The sequence below is a fragment of the Mesocricetus auratus genome, unplaced genomic scaffold (genome assembly GCF_017639785.1).
Source record: "Mesocricetus auratus isolate SY011 unplaced genomic scaffold, BCM_Maur_2.0 Super-Scaffold_100008, whole genome shotgun sequence".
Classification (NCBI taxonomy): domain Eukaryota; kingdom Metazoa; phylum Chordata; class Mammalia; order Rodentia; family Cricetidae; genus Mesocricetus; species Mesocricetus auratus.
This window is the reverse complement of record NW_024429192.1, coordinates 85,627,353-85,645,867: the sequence shown is the minus strand read 5'-3', so window position 1 is coordinate 85,645,867 and position 18,515 is coordinate 85,627,353. Positions and strand designations below refer to the sequence as shown.

The 18,515-nt window shown below is 44.0% G+C and overlaps 1 protein-coding gene across 5 annotated transcripts in view; it reads right to left on the bottom strand.

The window, feature by feature from the left end:
* The window catches only part of Mtus2 (microtubule associated scaffold protein 2), a 353,013-nt gene that overhangs the window by 45,400 nt on the left and 289,098 nt on the right, over nucleotides 1-18,515 (bottom strand). The window contains exon 1 of one of the 5 annotated variants that reach the window (XM_005083178.4): nucleotides 3,908-4,220. The exons of the other annotated variants lie outside the window; for them this stretch is intronic. Within the exon in view, the coding sequence (XP_005083235.1) occupies nucleotides 3,908-3,991 (84 nt within the window). The 5' untranslated portion in view covers nucleotides 3,992-4,220. Of the gene's footprint in view, nucleotides 1-3,907; nucleotides 4,221-18,515 lie in introns of those variants that run through there. 5 annotated transcript variants of the gene reach the window in all.

Below are 18,515 nucleotides of genomic sequence, written 5' to 3'. Positions count from 1 at the left end.
TAATATTCCTCCGTACATGTCAATGCCTAATTGTGTAAACGGTATACTCAAACCCTGTACTAAAAGAAACCAGAGTGACTGAACTTAAAAGGTTACGCCAGCCTTTGCCCCTGTGCATGCTGGGAGAATCACTAGTTAAAAGAAAACATCCTGTTTACCCTGGAGACGGTGACTAATGAGGAAGCGTCATCCGGCAGGGAGATAACGAGGGTATTCACATCTGGATGGCTAACGAGCAACTGGAAAGGACAGAGACTGATGGGGCCAAGGAGAAGGGATGCTAATCAAACACACAAGGCAGGAATATTCTAGAGTGAAAGCAGGAGAAGGGGGAATGAGCCAGCATGGAGAGTGTTAACTCATTTATCTTGCACTTGGGAAACTTTTGACTTTTTGTGGGTTCTCCCTTTCTTTAGTTACTTCCCCAAAAGCATGGCCATCAAGCACCCCTACAGCCAGATTGCATCTCTGTTAAAAACAACACAAAACAAAAAATCCCAGGCAGATCTGCACTTTTCCATTGCTATAAGTTAGGAAATGTAAGTCTGGCTCCCATTATATTTTGCTGAGTTTATTGTAAGCGAGAACTACCCTCTTATGCTCATCACGCTGAGCAAAAGCACTTTCCTCTTGTACTCTTTGCTCGTATTTACCTCCTCACTCCTTGTCAGTTTAATAAAACCCCACCCCATTCATACAAGTGTAATTAAGAAATTCCACCCCATCCCCAAGAACCTTGTCTACGCTTTCCTCCCAACTTGTTTCGGAGTTGGGGCGTGGCTAGAACCTTCATTTAATTATTCTCCAGTCTGTAACTAGTGTTTAATTGCTCCATATGTGTCACTGTTGTCTATACAACCTGCAATTTCCCTGGAGACCGTGAAAGCACAAGGGAATTAGTAACTGATAAAAGGCTGCTCATGTCTATAAATAGTTCTTTGATAGTCTCCGCAGCAACGGGGCATGGAGGAAAGCAATGATAAATATGCTAGTTGAATAGCTTTGGGTAAGTCAGAAGATAACAGGCATGAATAGCTTTTAAAACACTATTTACTTTTATGTGTATAGGTAGTTTGTCTGCAGGTATTTAGGTGCAGCACCTGCATTCAGTACCCAACGAGGCCAGGAGAGGGCATTGGATCCTCTGGAACTGGAGTTACAGATAGTTGTGAGTCACCATATGGGTGCTGGGAATTGAACCCAGGTCTTCTGCAAGAGCAGCCAGTGCGCTGGACTACAGAACCACCCCTCCAGTCCTTGCACAGATAGGTCTTAAAAAACCGCTTTCTCACTTAGCAGTTTTGTTTTTATTTTGTTCTTCAGAAAGACTGTACAGTTTCTTTTGGTGCATCGCGGTAGAGAACCATTCCCAGGCACTGCTTTTCTAGCCTCATCTCTGAAATGACTTGAAACATTACTTTGAATCTCACTGTTTTTAAAAACAACATCTTAGCTCCAGTGTAATAAAAAAATGTCTCTTAAGAGCAAATGTCCTCTCTCAAAGTTATGTGATATAGTAGGAAAGATTTATTTATCTATTCATAAATATTTATTTATTTATTATGCATACAGTGTTCCTCATGCATTCATCCCTGCAGGTCAGAAGAGGGCACAAGATCTCATTACAGATGGTCGTGAGCCACCATGTGGTTACTCAAAATTGAACTCAAGACCTCTGGAAGAGTAGCCATCTCTCCAATCCCAGAAAGACTACAATAATTTTGTAGGGATGATAAGCTGGGCTACAGCAACCAGGAAAACTTTCTGATGATCTTTACACTAACATTTTTCAAACTGTGTTGATGTTCGGCTGTGAGGTCTAACAGAGGGTAGGGCTTACTGGGATTTACAGGCTGATACGCCCAAAGGCATAGGAAATCCTATGTCTCCTATCACATAGCCTGGGCAACAGGTAGCTATGGAATGAAGGATGGATTCAGGCACACTTCCTGTGAAGTTACCCTGAAAAGCAAGCAACAACACAACAAGGCCTGCTTTTATTTTAAGAGAGGAAGCCCCCAACTCCTTCAAAGAACGCTATAAATATATATCCATTAAACCTGGTGTAAGAATACTATTCTGAAACAGGGCAAAGAAAAATACGTGGGGGTGAGCATAATGAAAAGGTTCATTAATGCAATTCAATGTTCTACATTTTAATGCAGAGAATTTAAGTACTGAATTTGGGGTTTCAAAGCTAAAACAAACGACAGCTACTTAAATGTCACACTTCTAAAGAGATGAACAACATCAAATTATTTTCCAAAATCCTTAAATGCAAGAATAATATAAGGAAGGTTTTTTTTAGTAATTTAATTTAAGATAAAACAGGGGCAAAGTTCACTTTAGGATATAGTTTCTCAAACAAAAGACTGGTCTCTCTCTCTCTCTCTCTCTTACTATGTAGTGCAGGCTGACCTGGAGTTGGCTATGTAGACTAGGATGACCTCAAAACCATAGAGATCCTCCTGCCTCTGCCTCCAAAATGCTGGGATTAAAGGTGTGCATCACCCTTGGACAATCTCTATTCTAAAAGATAAAAAATAGTGTTTTGGAGATGGATCTTATTATGCTGCCCTTGGTGGCCCAAACTTCTTAGCCCAGGAGCTGAGATGACAGGCCACATCTCTGTGTCTGCCTTTATTTCTGGAACTCTTTGGACTGAGTTCAGGGGTACAAACTTGATGCTATTTCTGGGCACATGGCTTATCTTTCCCTTCAGCAAACTAGTGTCATAAAGCATCCTTGAACTCCTTTCTGGGGCCACACCTTCTGAAAAAGCCGCTTCAGTGGAGGCTTTTATAGATGCTGCCTGTAAATTTTATTTCTTTAATACATGCACACACAGCTTAAACTCTGACTCTGGTCAGCAGAAGCTAAATTCACCGGGACGCCCATACCCGAACAGAAGTCCTGGGTGAGTTTTAGGGGACAGTTTAGTTTTCTGAGATGGTGTGTGAGCAGCAGGTCAGGGTTCATGAGAACTCACAGAAGATGATCCCCAGTGACAGCCCTGTAATGAGTTTTAAATTAAGCCATATATTTCCCCGTCACCTGGTCACACACTACACCCCAAGCTGTCTACTAACTGATGCCCCGTGGATAGAACAGAGGCAATTTCAGTCACCTCGTCCCTCATGAGATTCCATTTCATGCATCTTTGATGAAATATATAGCCCAAGAAGAGTTCTTGTTAGTAGTTATCTTGAGACGGAATTAAAAACACCCACACCCCTCTGTAAGCGCCCAGACTACACAAGTGTCCAAAGCAAAGCCAGGTTTTGTGTTGAATCCCCAGACAGTGCCTACTCTGACTTGATTTCTGTTCTCTGGCCGTGGGTTTTCTTCCTAATGAACCCCCAGACTCCCCGGCTCGCCAAGGGTTGGCCCTCATGTTACCTACCACTTTGTGACAGGAGATCCCGGTGCCTTCTTCTCTGACAGGGACAATCAGTCCCAAGAGGAGATACTCTTTGAATCCGGACTGATAAACTTTCAAAGTTCCAGTCTGGCTTAGTGAAAACATTGTGCCTAGCTGACCCACATCCCGCCCACACCAGAGCATCTTAGGTTTCCCAGGTACCTAAAATGCACTAGGAACCTTCCCAGGATTCCCCTCGCAGTTTGTATTTCAAGACCTTCCCACTGTGTTTGCAAAATGCAACAGTTTTATCTGAGCCTGCAGGAACACAACATTATGTAAAGCCCTGCAGAGCCCGAGAGAGCAAACGCTTTTCTATGAGCACCACTCACGATCCAGTACCCTGGAAGGAGAACCCGGAGCTTCCTGCTCACCAACAAAGCATACAGGCATGCGAGGGAGGTGGGGGAGGCCAGAGGTGGATGCTCGCACCTTCTCTGCCCAGACCAAGGAGGAGGGAAAGAAAAGAGAGGGAAGGCCAGGTACCGTCTTGTCCAGGCACTGAAGGCAGTTATAAAGCTTGCAGCAGTGATGGCCCATCCCGGCGGGCTGGCTCCACAGCACCTGCATTCAACGTGTCAGCGGCGGTCCCTTAAGCCGAGGTGCTGGCTCCCAAAGGGACGCTCCGTGGAGCTGTCACAACTTCCATGTGGTCCCCCAGCTACCTTATTTCTCCGGATAACTTCGGCAATTGAAGAGAGGAGGATCTGGGAGGAGAGGGCGGGGCGGCTGGCAAATCCTCCTGTGAGGGAGGGGCGAGAGCCGCGCTGGTGGCTCAGCAGCAGCAGTAGTAGCAGCCCCAGCAGCAGCAGCAGCAGCAGCGAGGGCCACCTCCTCTCTGGGAATCCTCAGAGCTGGGCGGATGAACTGTCGCCCGACCACCCAGCCTTTGACAGTGGCATCTCCCTGAGCAGACAGCCAGGCTGCTCTGGGTGCGGCACTGTCTCTGTACCGCCGCGCAGACACGCCTAGAAAGGACGCAGGGCACACACAAAAGGAGACCCGCGGGGACCCGGGTGGGGGTGGACCAAGGCATGCTGGCCTCTGATCCAGTCCTGACTGCCTGTCTGGCTAAGGAGTAAACATATGTATAAACGCGACTGTTGATGACAAGGTATCTCTGCCCAGGCACTTCACTGTCAACAGGAGGGCTCGTGGGCAAATCTTCATGCCCTGAACAATTGCTTGGGCTTCATTTGATGATATCTTTACATGTAAAATATAATTGCTATAGCTGTAAGATCGCGGCCCTATGCAAACCATCTAAGAATCCAGAGTACTCAAGATAAAATTGGGGTAGGAGGCAGCTATTTCCCCGAAGCAAATGGCCTAGAAGTCTTTTACGGGATTTGAACTTTGTAGTCAGCTTGCAATTTCTCAAAATGAAGAAGTGACGGGGCAAAAGCCAAGTTTTCTTCAAAGGAAAAACAAAAGAAGAGACCTTGTATTTTAAAATGTATTTATGCAACCCTGTAAGTAAAATATGCAAATATTTACAAAATCAGCTTTTCAGTAGAAAAATCCTAAAACGTATCAACAAAAATATAAAATTACTGATTTAGAGAGATGCCTCAGTTGTAAGAGCACTTGATGGTCTTTCAGAGGACCTGAGTTCTGTTCCCAGCACCTTATGGGGCAGCTCACAACCACCTGTAACTCCAGGTCCAGGGGATATGACATAAACATTCTCCTCCCAGATTCTCCTCTCTGCAATTTCTGATGTTATCAGGAGAAATAAGAAGACCACACAGGCCAGGCGGTGGTGGTGCACGCCTTTAATCCCAGCACTCGGGAGGCAGAGGCAGGCGGATCTCTGTGAGTTCGAGGCCGGGCTGGACCGACAGCCTCCAAAACAATACAGAGAAACCCTGTCTCGAAAAACCAAAAAAAAAAAAAAAAAAAAAAAAAAAAAAGAAGACCACAGAGAAGTCGCCAAAGCTTCCAGAGGTGTCCCTTTGGGAGCCAGCACCTAGGCTTAGGGACACTGTTAACACAGTGAGTGGAGGTGCTGTGGAGTCAGCATGCCAGGATGGACCACCACTCCTGCAAGCTTTATAACCACCTGGACAAGATGGTACTTGGTCTGGTATCTCATACACACACTCAAACACACACACACACACACACACACACTCACAACATTCACATGCACACACATATACTCACATACCCATGCTCACACACACTCACATGCACACAATGTTTATACACATACTCACACACATGCTCACACACACACACACACACACACACACACACGCTCACACACTAAAATAAATATAAAAGAATACACAATTACTTGTTTGGGGAATTTGCATAAGGCTATAAGCAGACAATGCATGTTGCAATCAGGTAAACTCATTAACCTAGCAGATTTTCCCACAGGTTTTAATTAAGTAGTAGAAGCTGTGTGGATGTAGCTTAGAGAGGACTATTTGGTGATCAAATAAGAATAAACTGGAATGTTTGCCTCAATGTCAAAATAAAAAACACAAGCCTTTCTTGACCCCTGGCAGATAAATCAGGAGACTTTAGGACAGCAAATTATTAAATATCCATGTTCTTCTGTCCAACACTTCCTTTTCTATCCCACAGGGCTCACACCAACAAGCAAGGATACATACGTGCATGGGGTATTAAATTCAGCATCATGTGTAAGCACTGAAATAGCACTCCTGCCCATTATTTCCAAGGCATCCTGCTACACAGAAAGGGGTATACAGTTAATTGAGCAAGTACACTTTTACCCCAGATACAATGAGACTCTTTTTTAAAAGCAAAAACAACACACACACACACATGCATGCACACACACATGCATACACACATACTCATGCACACATACTCACACATGCACAAACACACACACATGCACACACACAAGTTCTCACACACATGCTCACATGCTTGCACACACTTGGGTAGTTTTGGAACGACGCTTTAGAGATACAATCTGTCTCAGCAAGCAGCCCCCATGCAGTGGGAGGCAGGAGAATGAGATAATTTCCACTCTTGAGTTTCTTCCTCTGTGCTTTATTATTAGGAACACTTTTTGGTTTACTTTCAAATGAAATGCATAGGGGAAAGACAGGGACCATCTACCTTTAAGGCTCTGTGGAGTGGGTAGCTAGGTGCGGTGGTTTCAATGAGATTGTCCCCCATGGCCTCATATATGTGAATGCTTACTGTCCAGTTGGTAGAGCTGTTTGGGAAGGATTAGCAGGCGTGGTCTTGTTGGAAGAGGTGTGTCACTGGGAGTGGGCTTTGAGGTTTCAAAAGCCAATACCAGGCCTAGTATCATTCTCTTTCTGTCTCCTGCTTGTGGTTCAGATGGAAGCTCTCAGCTGCTGCTCAGCAGGCTACCACTGCAACAGTCACGACAGTCCTGAACTCACCATCTGAAACTGTAAGCAAGCTCTCAATTAAATGCTTTCCTTTATAAGTTACATTGCTGATAGTGATTCTTCATAGCAATAGAAAACTGACTAAGACATGAGGCTTCTGGTCTGTGGAGGTGAGAGCAGACCAGCCTCTCAGAGGGAAGGGTGCTCATGTACCTGGACCTTAAACCTGGCCTGAGAGTTCTGGAACTTTGAAACCAAGGGAGAAAAGTCATTATGTACAAAGCAGTGGTTTTACAACTCTATTCAGAGCAGCATGAACAGTAGTCAAAAGTCAAAAGCAGCCTGGGTGTCCACTGTTGAACAAAGGTGAAAAGAAAATGTGGACTATATGTGCAATGGAATATTACTTGGCTTAATAAAATAAGGAAAAACTTGTTGGCAGATCCACTGCTGTTGGCATTTTACCACCAGACCACACTGCATCAAAGGGGAGACTGGACACACACACTACAATATGGCTGAACTTTGAGGGCATTGTACCATGAATAAAACATACTTTATAAGAAGCCATAACATGTGAAAGATTATCTAATGTTAACTCACTGATTAGAGCATGGTATGTTGAGTCAGAATGCTGCATATCCAGAGTCAAATTGTTGAGCTATTTTTAGCCATCCACTGTCCATCTCTGTGGCTGACCTGAAAACCTTGAGATTGTCATGTGGAACTTTCTGGAATGTCCTAACCAAACGTTAGCTTCCGCCAACACAAAAGCTAAGGATGTCACCAGGTCACATCTGAGACCTAGAGCAGAGATTTCCCTACTTAGCTGTGAACCCTTGAAGCTTCCAATTTGAAAACCACCCTGAGTTATGACTTTCTTTTGTTCTGTAACACTTAAGACTTTCTTGGAACCATTTCTATATAAGAACACATTATTTGGGGCAAGCTAAATCTGTGCTCCCAGACTGGGGAGAAGCAGGGGGACAGGGTGGAGAGTGAGGCCGGGGAGAACCCATAATTAGCATATGGAAGAAATAAGCTGACCTAGAGGAAGGCTGGAAATGTCCCCTCAAAGCTGAGTCACCTGTACAGCAGAAGCCACCAGAGTGCCCATGGCTATTACAACACTAAAGCCCACACCCTGGGGTAAAGATTTAAGACATTAATGGGACATGGAGTTGTATGTAGAAATACATGTATGTAGTATGAGCAAAGAAAGCCCACGCCATGCAAATGAGTCCCCAAAGACAGAAAGTAACAGAACCATCCCCAGTCCTGTGAGTGGGATTGTTTGCTGTTGTAAGTACCCTGAGTCAGCAAATTCAGAGACAGAATGGTGGCGGCCTGGTGGGAGGGGAGGGGAGGTCTGTTCAGCAGGCACAGGGCTTCAGTGTTTCACAAGATAACAAGACATTGCAGGCACTGGACAGGCAGCTGTCAGTAAAATGCTTGCTTTGCAAGCATGAGTTCGGGTCTCCAGTGCCTATATTTAAAAAAAAAGAAAAATGTAAAAAGAGGGAGGGAGGGAGGAAGGAAGGGAGAGAGAGAAGGAAAAAGCAGGTGGAGGTGAGACAGAAGGATCCACGAGGCTTCCCAGCCAGACACTCCAGGTTCAGAGACAGACCCTGTCTCAAAAAATAAGGTGGAGCTGGGCATTGGTGGCACGCACCTTTAATGCCAGCACTCGGGAGGCATAGACAGGCAGATCTCTATGAGTTCAGCCAGCGTGGTCTACAGAGGGAGTTATAGGACAGCCTCCAGAACAATACAGAGAAACACTGTCTCAAAAAACCAAAATAAATAAATAAATAAATACATAAATAAATAAATAAGGTGGAGAATGGCCGAACTCTGATCTCTCTAGGCATATGTGTGCCCATGCACATGCAGACTCATGCACAAACATTGCAAAATAACACACACGTATTTAACAATACTTAACTATGTATTTAAAAATAGTCAGTGCAGTTAAAGCCAAGAATGGTGGCACACAGTTGTAACCCTAGCTCTCAGAAAGCTGAGGCAGGAGGATTGCCACAAGTTTCCTGCCAACTGAAGCTACAGAGCGAGTTCCAGGTCAGTCGAGGCTATACTCTGAGACGTTGTCTCAAAACAATCAACACCCTTCTTCTAACGATAGAAAAATTTATATTTTTAAAAGCACAATAAAAATGGCAGCGTGTACTCTCTTGTAGGCAAACAGTCCCTGAGTCATAAACTTGGTCGCAATCAAGCTTGAGGGGGCTGGAGGGCAACAGGAGGCTCCAAGGGTCAACATGCCTCATCCCAAAAGAAATGGCTTCTTTCTAAGCCAGGATAGTCTGCCTTGTTAGAAAACCGCTACTCGATCTGAGAAGATAGCCCACAGTCCTAGGGAATGCCCAGTCCAGGGAAGAAGTGAGAGTGAGATGGAGAATCGACATAAGGAAGGGGCGGGGCTTAGGTTCCTCAATGGCGGGGGTGGAGGGGTGGGGGTGGGGGGTGGGGGGTGGATATTGACGCATCCCATTCTGAAATCTCACCTGTGATATGACTCCAGCGTCAACTGCCTGAACTTCAGAGACATGCTGTTCTAGAACAACTTCCTTCTCATCAACCAAAACGAGAAACACACTCAAAAGTAGCAATAAAAATAACCATCGGAGGCCCACTCCCGGTTTCAACAGTTTACAAAACTTTGGCACATTTGTTTTGTCCATCTTTTTCTTGTTTTTTTTTCTTTGGTTTTCAAAACAGGGTTCTCTGTGTAGCTCTGGTTGTCCTGGAACTCACTCTGTAGACCAGGCTGACCTTGAATTCACAGGGTGCACCACCACTGGCTTCAGCCATTATTTTCATCACCCAGGTTTTATAATCATCAGGTCTTTGGTTGGGTTTGGTAGCAAGGTACTGTGACCCCAGATGCTTGGGAGGCTGAGGCAGGTGGATTGCAAGCTCAAGACTGGCCTGGCTAACAGAGCAGACTGAAGTACAGCCTGGTTGATTTAACAAGAGCCCTTTCTACAATGAAGAGTGAAAAGGGCTTAGTGGTTTAGGGTAGGGTTAGCCTGCCTCCTGTGCACCTATGCTTCAATTTTTAGAAACTAAAACATCAACTTATTTTCTTTCTCTCTTGAAAACTTTCTTTTTACCTCCTTTTCATAACTGTTCTACAGTGAAATCCTGCTTCCTTCAGCATATATTGATAGAAATTATGGACATTTCTTATCTAATTATGAAGCTACCAAACATTTAATAAAATGGACACTGTATCTTTGGCTTCTAAAGCTCAACTTGTGACAAAATTTTGCTGACCTCCATTTTTTCTTTCTTTGCTCATAGATTCCATCAAGCTCAAGTCTTCTGTCCCCTGTGCACAGTAATCTCCATTGTTCCTCTGTCCCTCAAGTCACCAGCTTGTTCAGACCTTTCAAGCTGCCTCACTGAATGTCCCACAGGCCGGACCTGCCTCTTGCCTTCTCTCTAAACCTGATTCATTTGTTTTCAGGTCCGGGTGGGACTTAAGTTCAGTTCTGGGGGTAACAATCTCACAGATGAGGGGCTGTGGGCATGTGCAAACTATGGCTGGACATTCCTTCCATAGTTATAAGCTAGGATCTGTGTATAAATTACTTGCCTAGCTAGGCATTCAGCGTGGTAGTGCACTTGCCTAGCCTGCCTGAGAGCCTAAGTTTGATCCTTAGCAAGACAGTAATAACTTCTTCGTTATTTCAATTCCTTGCCATCAGCTTGGCCCAGGAAAGACAACCTGGAGCCCGATTCCTTTGCTTCGGGAGTGCTGCTTTTGAATAAACTCATGGTACTGTAGTAAAACCCAAGTAGGCAGCTGCTGATGGCAATGTTTGCTTGCTCGAATTTCTCTCCAAGCATTATTATTATAATTATGAACTGGTGTTTGTCTTGGCACGCACAAATGACCTGGTTAGTTGCATTTAGCCTTTGCAGATACCTCGCATACTGAAGCTTCACCCTATGGGGTAATGTCTTGGTGGCCCCTCCGTCCCTTGACACGGCTCATCTGTCTGTCTTTCTTGCTATCTGGCCTAAGGCAGCAGCTCTAATGTGTGTTTCCTACCACAGGCCTGGAGTCATTCCACCGTGCTAGGGAGGAGCAAGACTTCCTTCTGGGTGGAGACAGCAATCGGATTCCACCTGCTTGAGGGTCATTGTCATCACCTGAGGACCACTGGGTGGAAGGAGGTGCCCTTTACAGCAAGTGATCCTTCCAGATGAAAAGTATCCTTTGAGGAAGAAATCTGGGTGTGGCAGGGGTGGGGAGTGGGGTGGAGGGGGTGGGTGGGGGTTAGAGAGAAGGTAAGAGAAGGCAAGCAGCAGGTCTGGTCTGAGGGGCATTCAGTGGGGCAGCTTGCAAGGTCTGAACAAGCCGGTGACTTGAGGGAGAGAGAAAGAGTGGGGATTTCTCTTCAGAGGGGACTGGAGACTTGAGCTTGATGGAATCCATGAGCAAAGAAGGAAAAACATCCAGATGGGGTGGGGATGGGATGTGGGGTGGGGGCGAAGGGGTGGGGTGGAGTAGGGGAGGGTGAGGTGGGGAGGGTGGAGTCCATGGGCTCTGGTAAGGAGGACACAGCTCCTCGTTTGGGGACCTTTGAAGCTGGAGCTTGACTCTGGATGGAGGAACAATGGCAGTGAAACTTACCTAGGAAGAGAAATTGTTACAATGGTGGTGGGGGAGGGGCAGGGGGCATGAAAGGTTCTACATACTGAACAAGAGTTCTCCAGGGCTAGAAATCTAGCTCAGCACCAGAAGATGTGCTGAGCTTATGTGAGGCCCAAATTCAATCCCTCCAATACCACAAACAAAATAAACAAACTTCCAGGGATCCCCATATTCCCTCATACCCACAGAGGCTTCCTTCATCTCTCAAAGTCAATCAGAAAAGGGCTTTGCATGCTGGCAGTTGACACCATTGCCACTGTGGTTTCACAGGCTCCTGGAAGCAGCAGCATGGTGACTTTTAATTCTTTAAAAAGCTCAAGATTTTTGAGCTGGAGAGATGGCGCATTGGTTAAGACACTGACTGCTCTCTGGTTAGGGACCGGTGAGACAGATATCAATGTGTAGCCCTGGCCGGTCTGGAACTCTATAGAGACCACACTGGCTCTATAATTCAGACTGGAGTTAAGATAACTGTGAGCAGCCACACAAGAGCTGGGAATCCAACCTGGATTTTCTGGAAGAACAGCAAGTGCTCTTAACCCCTGAACTGTCTTTCTGGCTCCATGATAGACTCTGTCCCTCTGGAAATGGAAGCTAAAATGAACGTTTTCAAGTCACAACAGAAAAGTCATTAACATAACATCTGAACGACAACCCTCACCACAGCTGGGGACAACCACACAAATCCACGAGGGTTTTGGTCTGTAAACAACTCCAATTTGTTACTTGTAAAGCAAAATCCTAAACCACATTGGTATAGAAGCACAAACTGGGCTATTTATTTCATTTAAAATCTGACAGCCTGAGATGTCAACAAAGATAGTTTTTCTCCCTTTCCTGATGTATTAATAAATTTTGCAAGGTACCAATTTTTTCAAAGACCAGAGTCGTGGTACTTTGGAAACATGACATGACAACACTCCCCCTACATAATGAATATATCTATACATTCTGTCAAAATGAACTGAGGCACTATGATGTAGAATAAAGAAAACCAAAACAGTTACTGGCTGAGAAACTGGGCCCATCCTCTACTGAATGTACAATCTGAGCCACAGACAAGCTTTGCCATGGTAAACAAACCGACTGTGTTTTTTCATAGCAAGGCCGGACTTATTAACCAGGTTGCCTGAAATCTGTGTTTTTAATGAGGCAACCAGCTATGCTGTACAGCAACACAACAGCCCTTATGGGGATGTTCCCCCTAACCCTGTTTTGTTTAAATGGCTGTTTTAAGAAGACAGGACTCTGCTTCACACTCCCTCACCATTACCTTGTCTAGCTTATGTCAACAGCCCCCAAACTGACCTCTCATCCCCTTGGATCTCTCCTAGAGTCCCATTCTTTGCCCAGTTGCTAGGGTGATCTTCTAAACATGGAAACCAGGTGCCGTACTAGCATCATTAAATGGCATTTATGTTAGCTGAAACGTCATCCCATGAATGGTGAGTGTACACAACTCTTGAATTTTCCTTCTTCTGTCCCCCTTATTCACGGTGGTCCAGTGACATTACCTTCATTTCCCCCTTTCCATTTCCTTGCCATCTCCCCAGCTAGTCTTCTTCCTTCCCCCAGTTTCTCCTCAGCTTGCATATCATGCATGCAAGGGTATGGTATGGGCATGCATAGAAACACACAAATACTCTCATGTATCTGTAGAAAATCCAGGGTCTGCAAATCATGAAAACATGCTTGGTTTGTCTTTCTTTTGGCTACTTTGGCTATCAACCTCATTTATCGTACCAAAAAACCAACTCTTTGCTTTGTTGATTTTTTTGTATTGCTCTTTTTACTTCCATTTCATTAATTTCTGCCTTCATCTTTATTATTGATTTTCATTTAACGATTGTGGGTTTGACTTGTTCTTAATTTTGAGGGGCTTGAGAAGCATGAGGTTTTCATTTGAGATTTTTGACTTTTGCAAAAATATTTACTTATTTCTTTATTTTTGTGGATATGAGTGCCTTGCTTCTATGTCTGTACATCACATGTGTGTGGTGTGTGAAGAGCCCAGAGGGGTCATTAGAACCCATGAATCTGTGGTTGTAAGCCACCCACGCAGGTGCTGGGAATTGAATGTGGGTCCTCTGAAAGAGCAGTCAGCACTCTTAGTTAGTAAGTTGTCTTTCCAGCCCTATTTTCTTGTATTTGTTTAAAACTTGGTTTGTGTTTTCAAATGTGCACTTTAGCAGATAAGACACGTGGCCAGAAAACATAAAGATTTACAGTAAAGTCAGATTCAGATGAAGAAAAACCTCTAAAGGTTTACAGTGTGTTTAAAAATATACGTAGGATTAAGAGAGAAACAGAAACGGCATAGTGGTAAATAAATAGAGAAGCCGGCTGTGGTGGCACACTCTGGTAGGATTTGCTCCAGAGGCAGAGGTAGGTGGATTTCCAGAGAAACCCTGTCTCAGAGAAATACATAAATAAATAAAAGTAAAAGAAATAGAGTAATAATAATAGATAAATAAATCAGCCATGTAAAGATGGAAAATACACAGAGAATCTGGATACAGTATGCTATTGTGTTTTTCAGTTTTTTGATTGCTAAAGAAGGGAAAACTGCTAAAGTAGACTTGATTATAAATGCTGCTGAATTAATGCAACTTATATATTTCAAAAACGCTTTGACCTTTAACTTTAAATATAAGGACCGGTTACTTAGGAAAAGAGTTTTTATGTTTCCACAGAAAATGGAAAGCAGTGGATTCCTTCCAGGCTTTTGTGGCTTGATGAACCAAGACCCCCGGAAGCAGTGGGCCAGGTGTTACAGCAATTAAGACAGCTAAGATGATGCAGTCTTACAGACCACAAAAATAAGGACTTACACAGGTTTCTGAGTTTTGTCATGATCCCCATGGTATGAACAGCACCCCTATCCAGCAGGAAGCAGTTTGGAATGAGCTACGTCAAATTCCCATATTGTTTATAGATAAATCTTTGTTTTCATTTAAATGGGGTTGCTTATAATTGGTTAATGATCACAGCCAATCTCTTTTTAATGGTAAAAGGGGAATTATGGTATGGAAATGAATACTTAGTATGGGTATGGTTTTTCATTTATTGATACAAATTCAAGGCCAATTTTGTGATATGTATATTTTTCCTCTTGATTAGATATTGTGTTTCTACTGATCTTTTAAAATGTAATACATAATAAAATACAGATTATAGATAGTTACGTATAATAGTCAGAACTTATAGTTAGGTTAGTTAGGTTTTCTAGATATACAGAAATATATTTGAGATAGATAGTCTTCAAACCTTTCAAAGACCTTCAGAAAATGGCATTTAAAATGGTTTAGGGTTTTTCTTGACAATGAGAAATGTCTGCTCCTGACAGCACCAATTATGTCTGAGAGGAAGGTGGGCATTGAAGAAACTCGTTATGGAGTTTGCTTTCAACATGATAAGATTAGCCATTTGGGCAAGAAATGCTCTTGCCTGGACTGCTTGACTATTGCTGTATAAACTGGACATGCAGGACCCACAGGAAAGTGACTGCTGAACTCAAACAGTCCTACAGGGTTCCTGCTTCATGGAGGAGTCTGTTAGACTTTACACAGGACACAGAAAATGAATGTAGAACTGCCATTCTAGATGGACAGCTTAAAATTTCCTGCTTTTCTGAGAAGTCTTCCAGACACATTGTGGCCTATGGGCTGAAGATGGATGCCCCAACGTTACAGAGGAACTTAGGGTGACTGTCCAGTAGAGAGATGTCTCTGTCAAGTCTAGTGTTTAAATATTATCCTTCTGTGGTCTTTGATGGAGTTGAAGACAGTTATAATTATAGTTTTCCTTAGTTATGATAAAAGATAAGTTACATATAAGACTTTAGACTCACAAAGATAGGATAGATGATATCTTCTTTAAATCTTACTAAATGTTAATGAACAAAATATTGTAACTATGTTCTTACTTGATAACTGTTCTGTTATATATAATTTGACTATGTAAAAGCTAAAACCTTCCTTTTTATTTAGGCAGAAAAGAGATGATGGGGAAGTCCTGTGTATATGTCATTAAAGCACTGTTGGCCAATAGGGAAACAAAATAGGTGGGACTATGAGTTGAGGAGGATTCTGGGAAAGAGAGACACAGAGAGTCATGATGTAGATGGCATAGGAATAAGAGGTCTGGACCCTTTTCTCGAGTAAGAGAAATACTTAGATTAACAATTATGGCTTAAATACTTAAGTCAGAGCTAGCCAGTAAGAAACAAGCAAGGCCAACAGCTTCATAGTTAATATAACCTCCTGTGTGTTTATTTGGGACTAATGTGGCTCTGGAACCAGGCTGGCGGGAAGACTTCCCTCTACATGCACTACTTCAGGGAAAGTGGTATGGGCTGCTGGGAAGAATGTGTGTTCTTCAGTGGCTGTGTCAAGTACTCTGCAGATGTCTGCCAAGTCAATAATGTCACTTAACTGTAGAATGCTGCTGATTTTGGGGGTCTGGTTGATCTTCCTAGTGGCAAGAGTGTGGCACTGAAGTCACTACATTACTAATGTGTAGAGATCAACCTATAGCATAATGCATGGAAGTCCTTATCTAGTCTTGTTTGGCATTGAAAATATCTCTTGGATAGCCCCACCTTCTTTCCTAGATTTACAGACCATTCTGCTATTATTTTATTGAATAATTTTCTATGGTTCTAGTTTGAACTTCATTGTTTATGCCCATGAGTCATATATTTTGTTGTTGTTGTTTTTGTTTTGTTTTGTTTTGTTTTTTCAAAACAAATACAGGGTTTCTCTGTATTATTTTGGAGGCTGTCCTGGCACTCACTCTGTAGACCAGGCTGGCTTTGAACTCACAGAGATCCTCCTGCCTCTGCCTCCTGAGTGCTGGGATTAAAGGCGAGCACCACCAACGCCTGGCCTCATATATTTGGTTTTTAAATGAAGTTCCACTGATCTCGTAGTTCATACTTTATTTTTTTGTTATTGTCTGAACATTCTGACTGATTTCTTTGGTTTTACATCCCTAATATTCTGTCTTACACTTGATCCATTCTATTGGCAAGACTCTCCACTGAGCATATTGATGTTCTGAGCCTTTTCCTCCCAAAATTTCAATTTAATATTTTCAACATTTCTCTTTTATTGATGTACTCTGTACAGCCTCCAGGGCCTTGGATCTGACAGGGGGAAGCAGGGAATGAAGAAAAGACAGATACACACAGTGAGGGGGAGAGTAGAGTAGAGAGAGGGAGAAGGACAGAGAGGCAAAAGGGAAAGAGAGGAGAGAGGGAGAGAGGGAGGAGAAAGGGAGAGAGACCCAGAAAGACAGGGGATCAAGTGGGGGTGGTTTGGGCTCTCTTCTGGAGAGCTGGAGCACCCTGGAAGCTCATCATGTTTATTTTAGAGTTGAACAGGGAGGTGGGGTCATTATATACAGCTAGACAAGGAAGATGGGCAATTGTATATGAATAGACAGGGAGGTGGGGTCATTGTCTACAGCTGAGCATGATGGTAGGTTTAGTTAATTGGATAGGGGCTGTCTCTGCACAGGAACAGTCTTCAGGCCATCAATACTAGGTGAGGGGAGAGATACAGTGGATATTTTCTTCACATACTGTCAATATCCAGGGTAAGAAAGCTACTGTAGACATTTTAATGCACATCCTGTAAATACTCACATGGACCAGAGGAAGACTTTCCATTTTCCCGTGGGTCTGAGGCTTTGGGGTCCCTTGACATGGCTGTACCAATGTCAACAACATGCCTTCACTCATTACTTCACTCATTCAGTGTGCCCTCTGCTTCCTACACCTTAGTAGATCCCCCTTAATATCCTGTACCGACACCTTCATCTCACCCAGAGAGACACACATCTATTAGTCTGTGACAAATGTAACTTGGTACCAAACCAAACTGTGAAGGGGCTTCTATGAGCCCTCTCTTTGTCTGGGCCATATCTATGGGTCTTGTGTTTGGCTGAGAGCTATAGCAAGGGCCCCTCATATTTTTTCTCACCGGTCTGTCTTCTGTAGGAGTCCTAGGAGTCTGTTTAGGAACCCCACAACCATGGTTCTCTCTTCCTAGTGACTTTCTACCCTCTGCCCCTAACCCTGCTCATTGCTTATTAATCCCACTGTCTATTGTTATGGAGCAGCTAATCTTTCTCCCTACTGCAAAGGTCCTGATGCTTATCATAGTGGTCATGAATAGCCTGCCTTATCATAGAAGTGTCAGGATGATTTTCCTTCAACAGAGGAACAGATTGTACCTGGCGGGAGCCCAACACCTCAGCATGTTCTTTTCTGCTTTGTTCATTTTTCTCACATGATTCAAATAGAATTTTAAATTTGCTCAGTCAATTCATATATTCAAAACATCCTCCTTATGTAATTCCTTTATCCTTCTTGCAGTTACCACGGGTCTCCGTGCTATGCTAGGTATCATGACATTTCTTCTTCACCGGGATGGGCTCCCTGTTTAAGGCAGAGGGATGGCGCGTTTACCCTGCTTGATGGGTCAGGGTGCTAGGAAGGGTTTGATGACAGAGTTCAGATGATGATCATGACTTTTTCCAGGGCTAGGGGCCTTTCTGAACTGCAGGGTGGCTCTCTGATCCCGATGCTTCTGTGTTCATTCACTTGGCACCCAGTAGCCATTCTCTAAAACACGCTTGTTCCTAAGCCTTTGGAGGAGGACAAACAGCCATCAGCAGCGGGGTTGTGGGGGGGTGAGGGGGTGGGGGTGGGGTGGCTCTAGCACAGCCACAGGCAGCCTGCACTAGGGGACCACTGCTATGTGTGGATGGTGTGGGACTGGGAAGAGGCTAAAATAATTCTTTAGCGTTGCCTTCTTCTGAGGAATAGAAAAAAAAAACCAATAAGAAAATGCCAAAGAAGAAAGCAATAGGGGCCCTCTTAGTTATTCCTGCCACATCTGTTTTCCGACCACCTCCTCTGCCTAGGCAGTTAGGCCACAGAGCATCTCAGGCACCTGTGTCTGCTATGAGCACTACCACTCAGCAAGCAGGAACCACCCCCAAAGAGTGCTCTGTAGCCACAGAAGAAGTGAGATCAGATGCAGTCTTCTGTGTGGCCCCC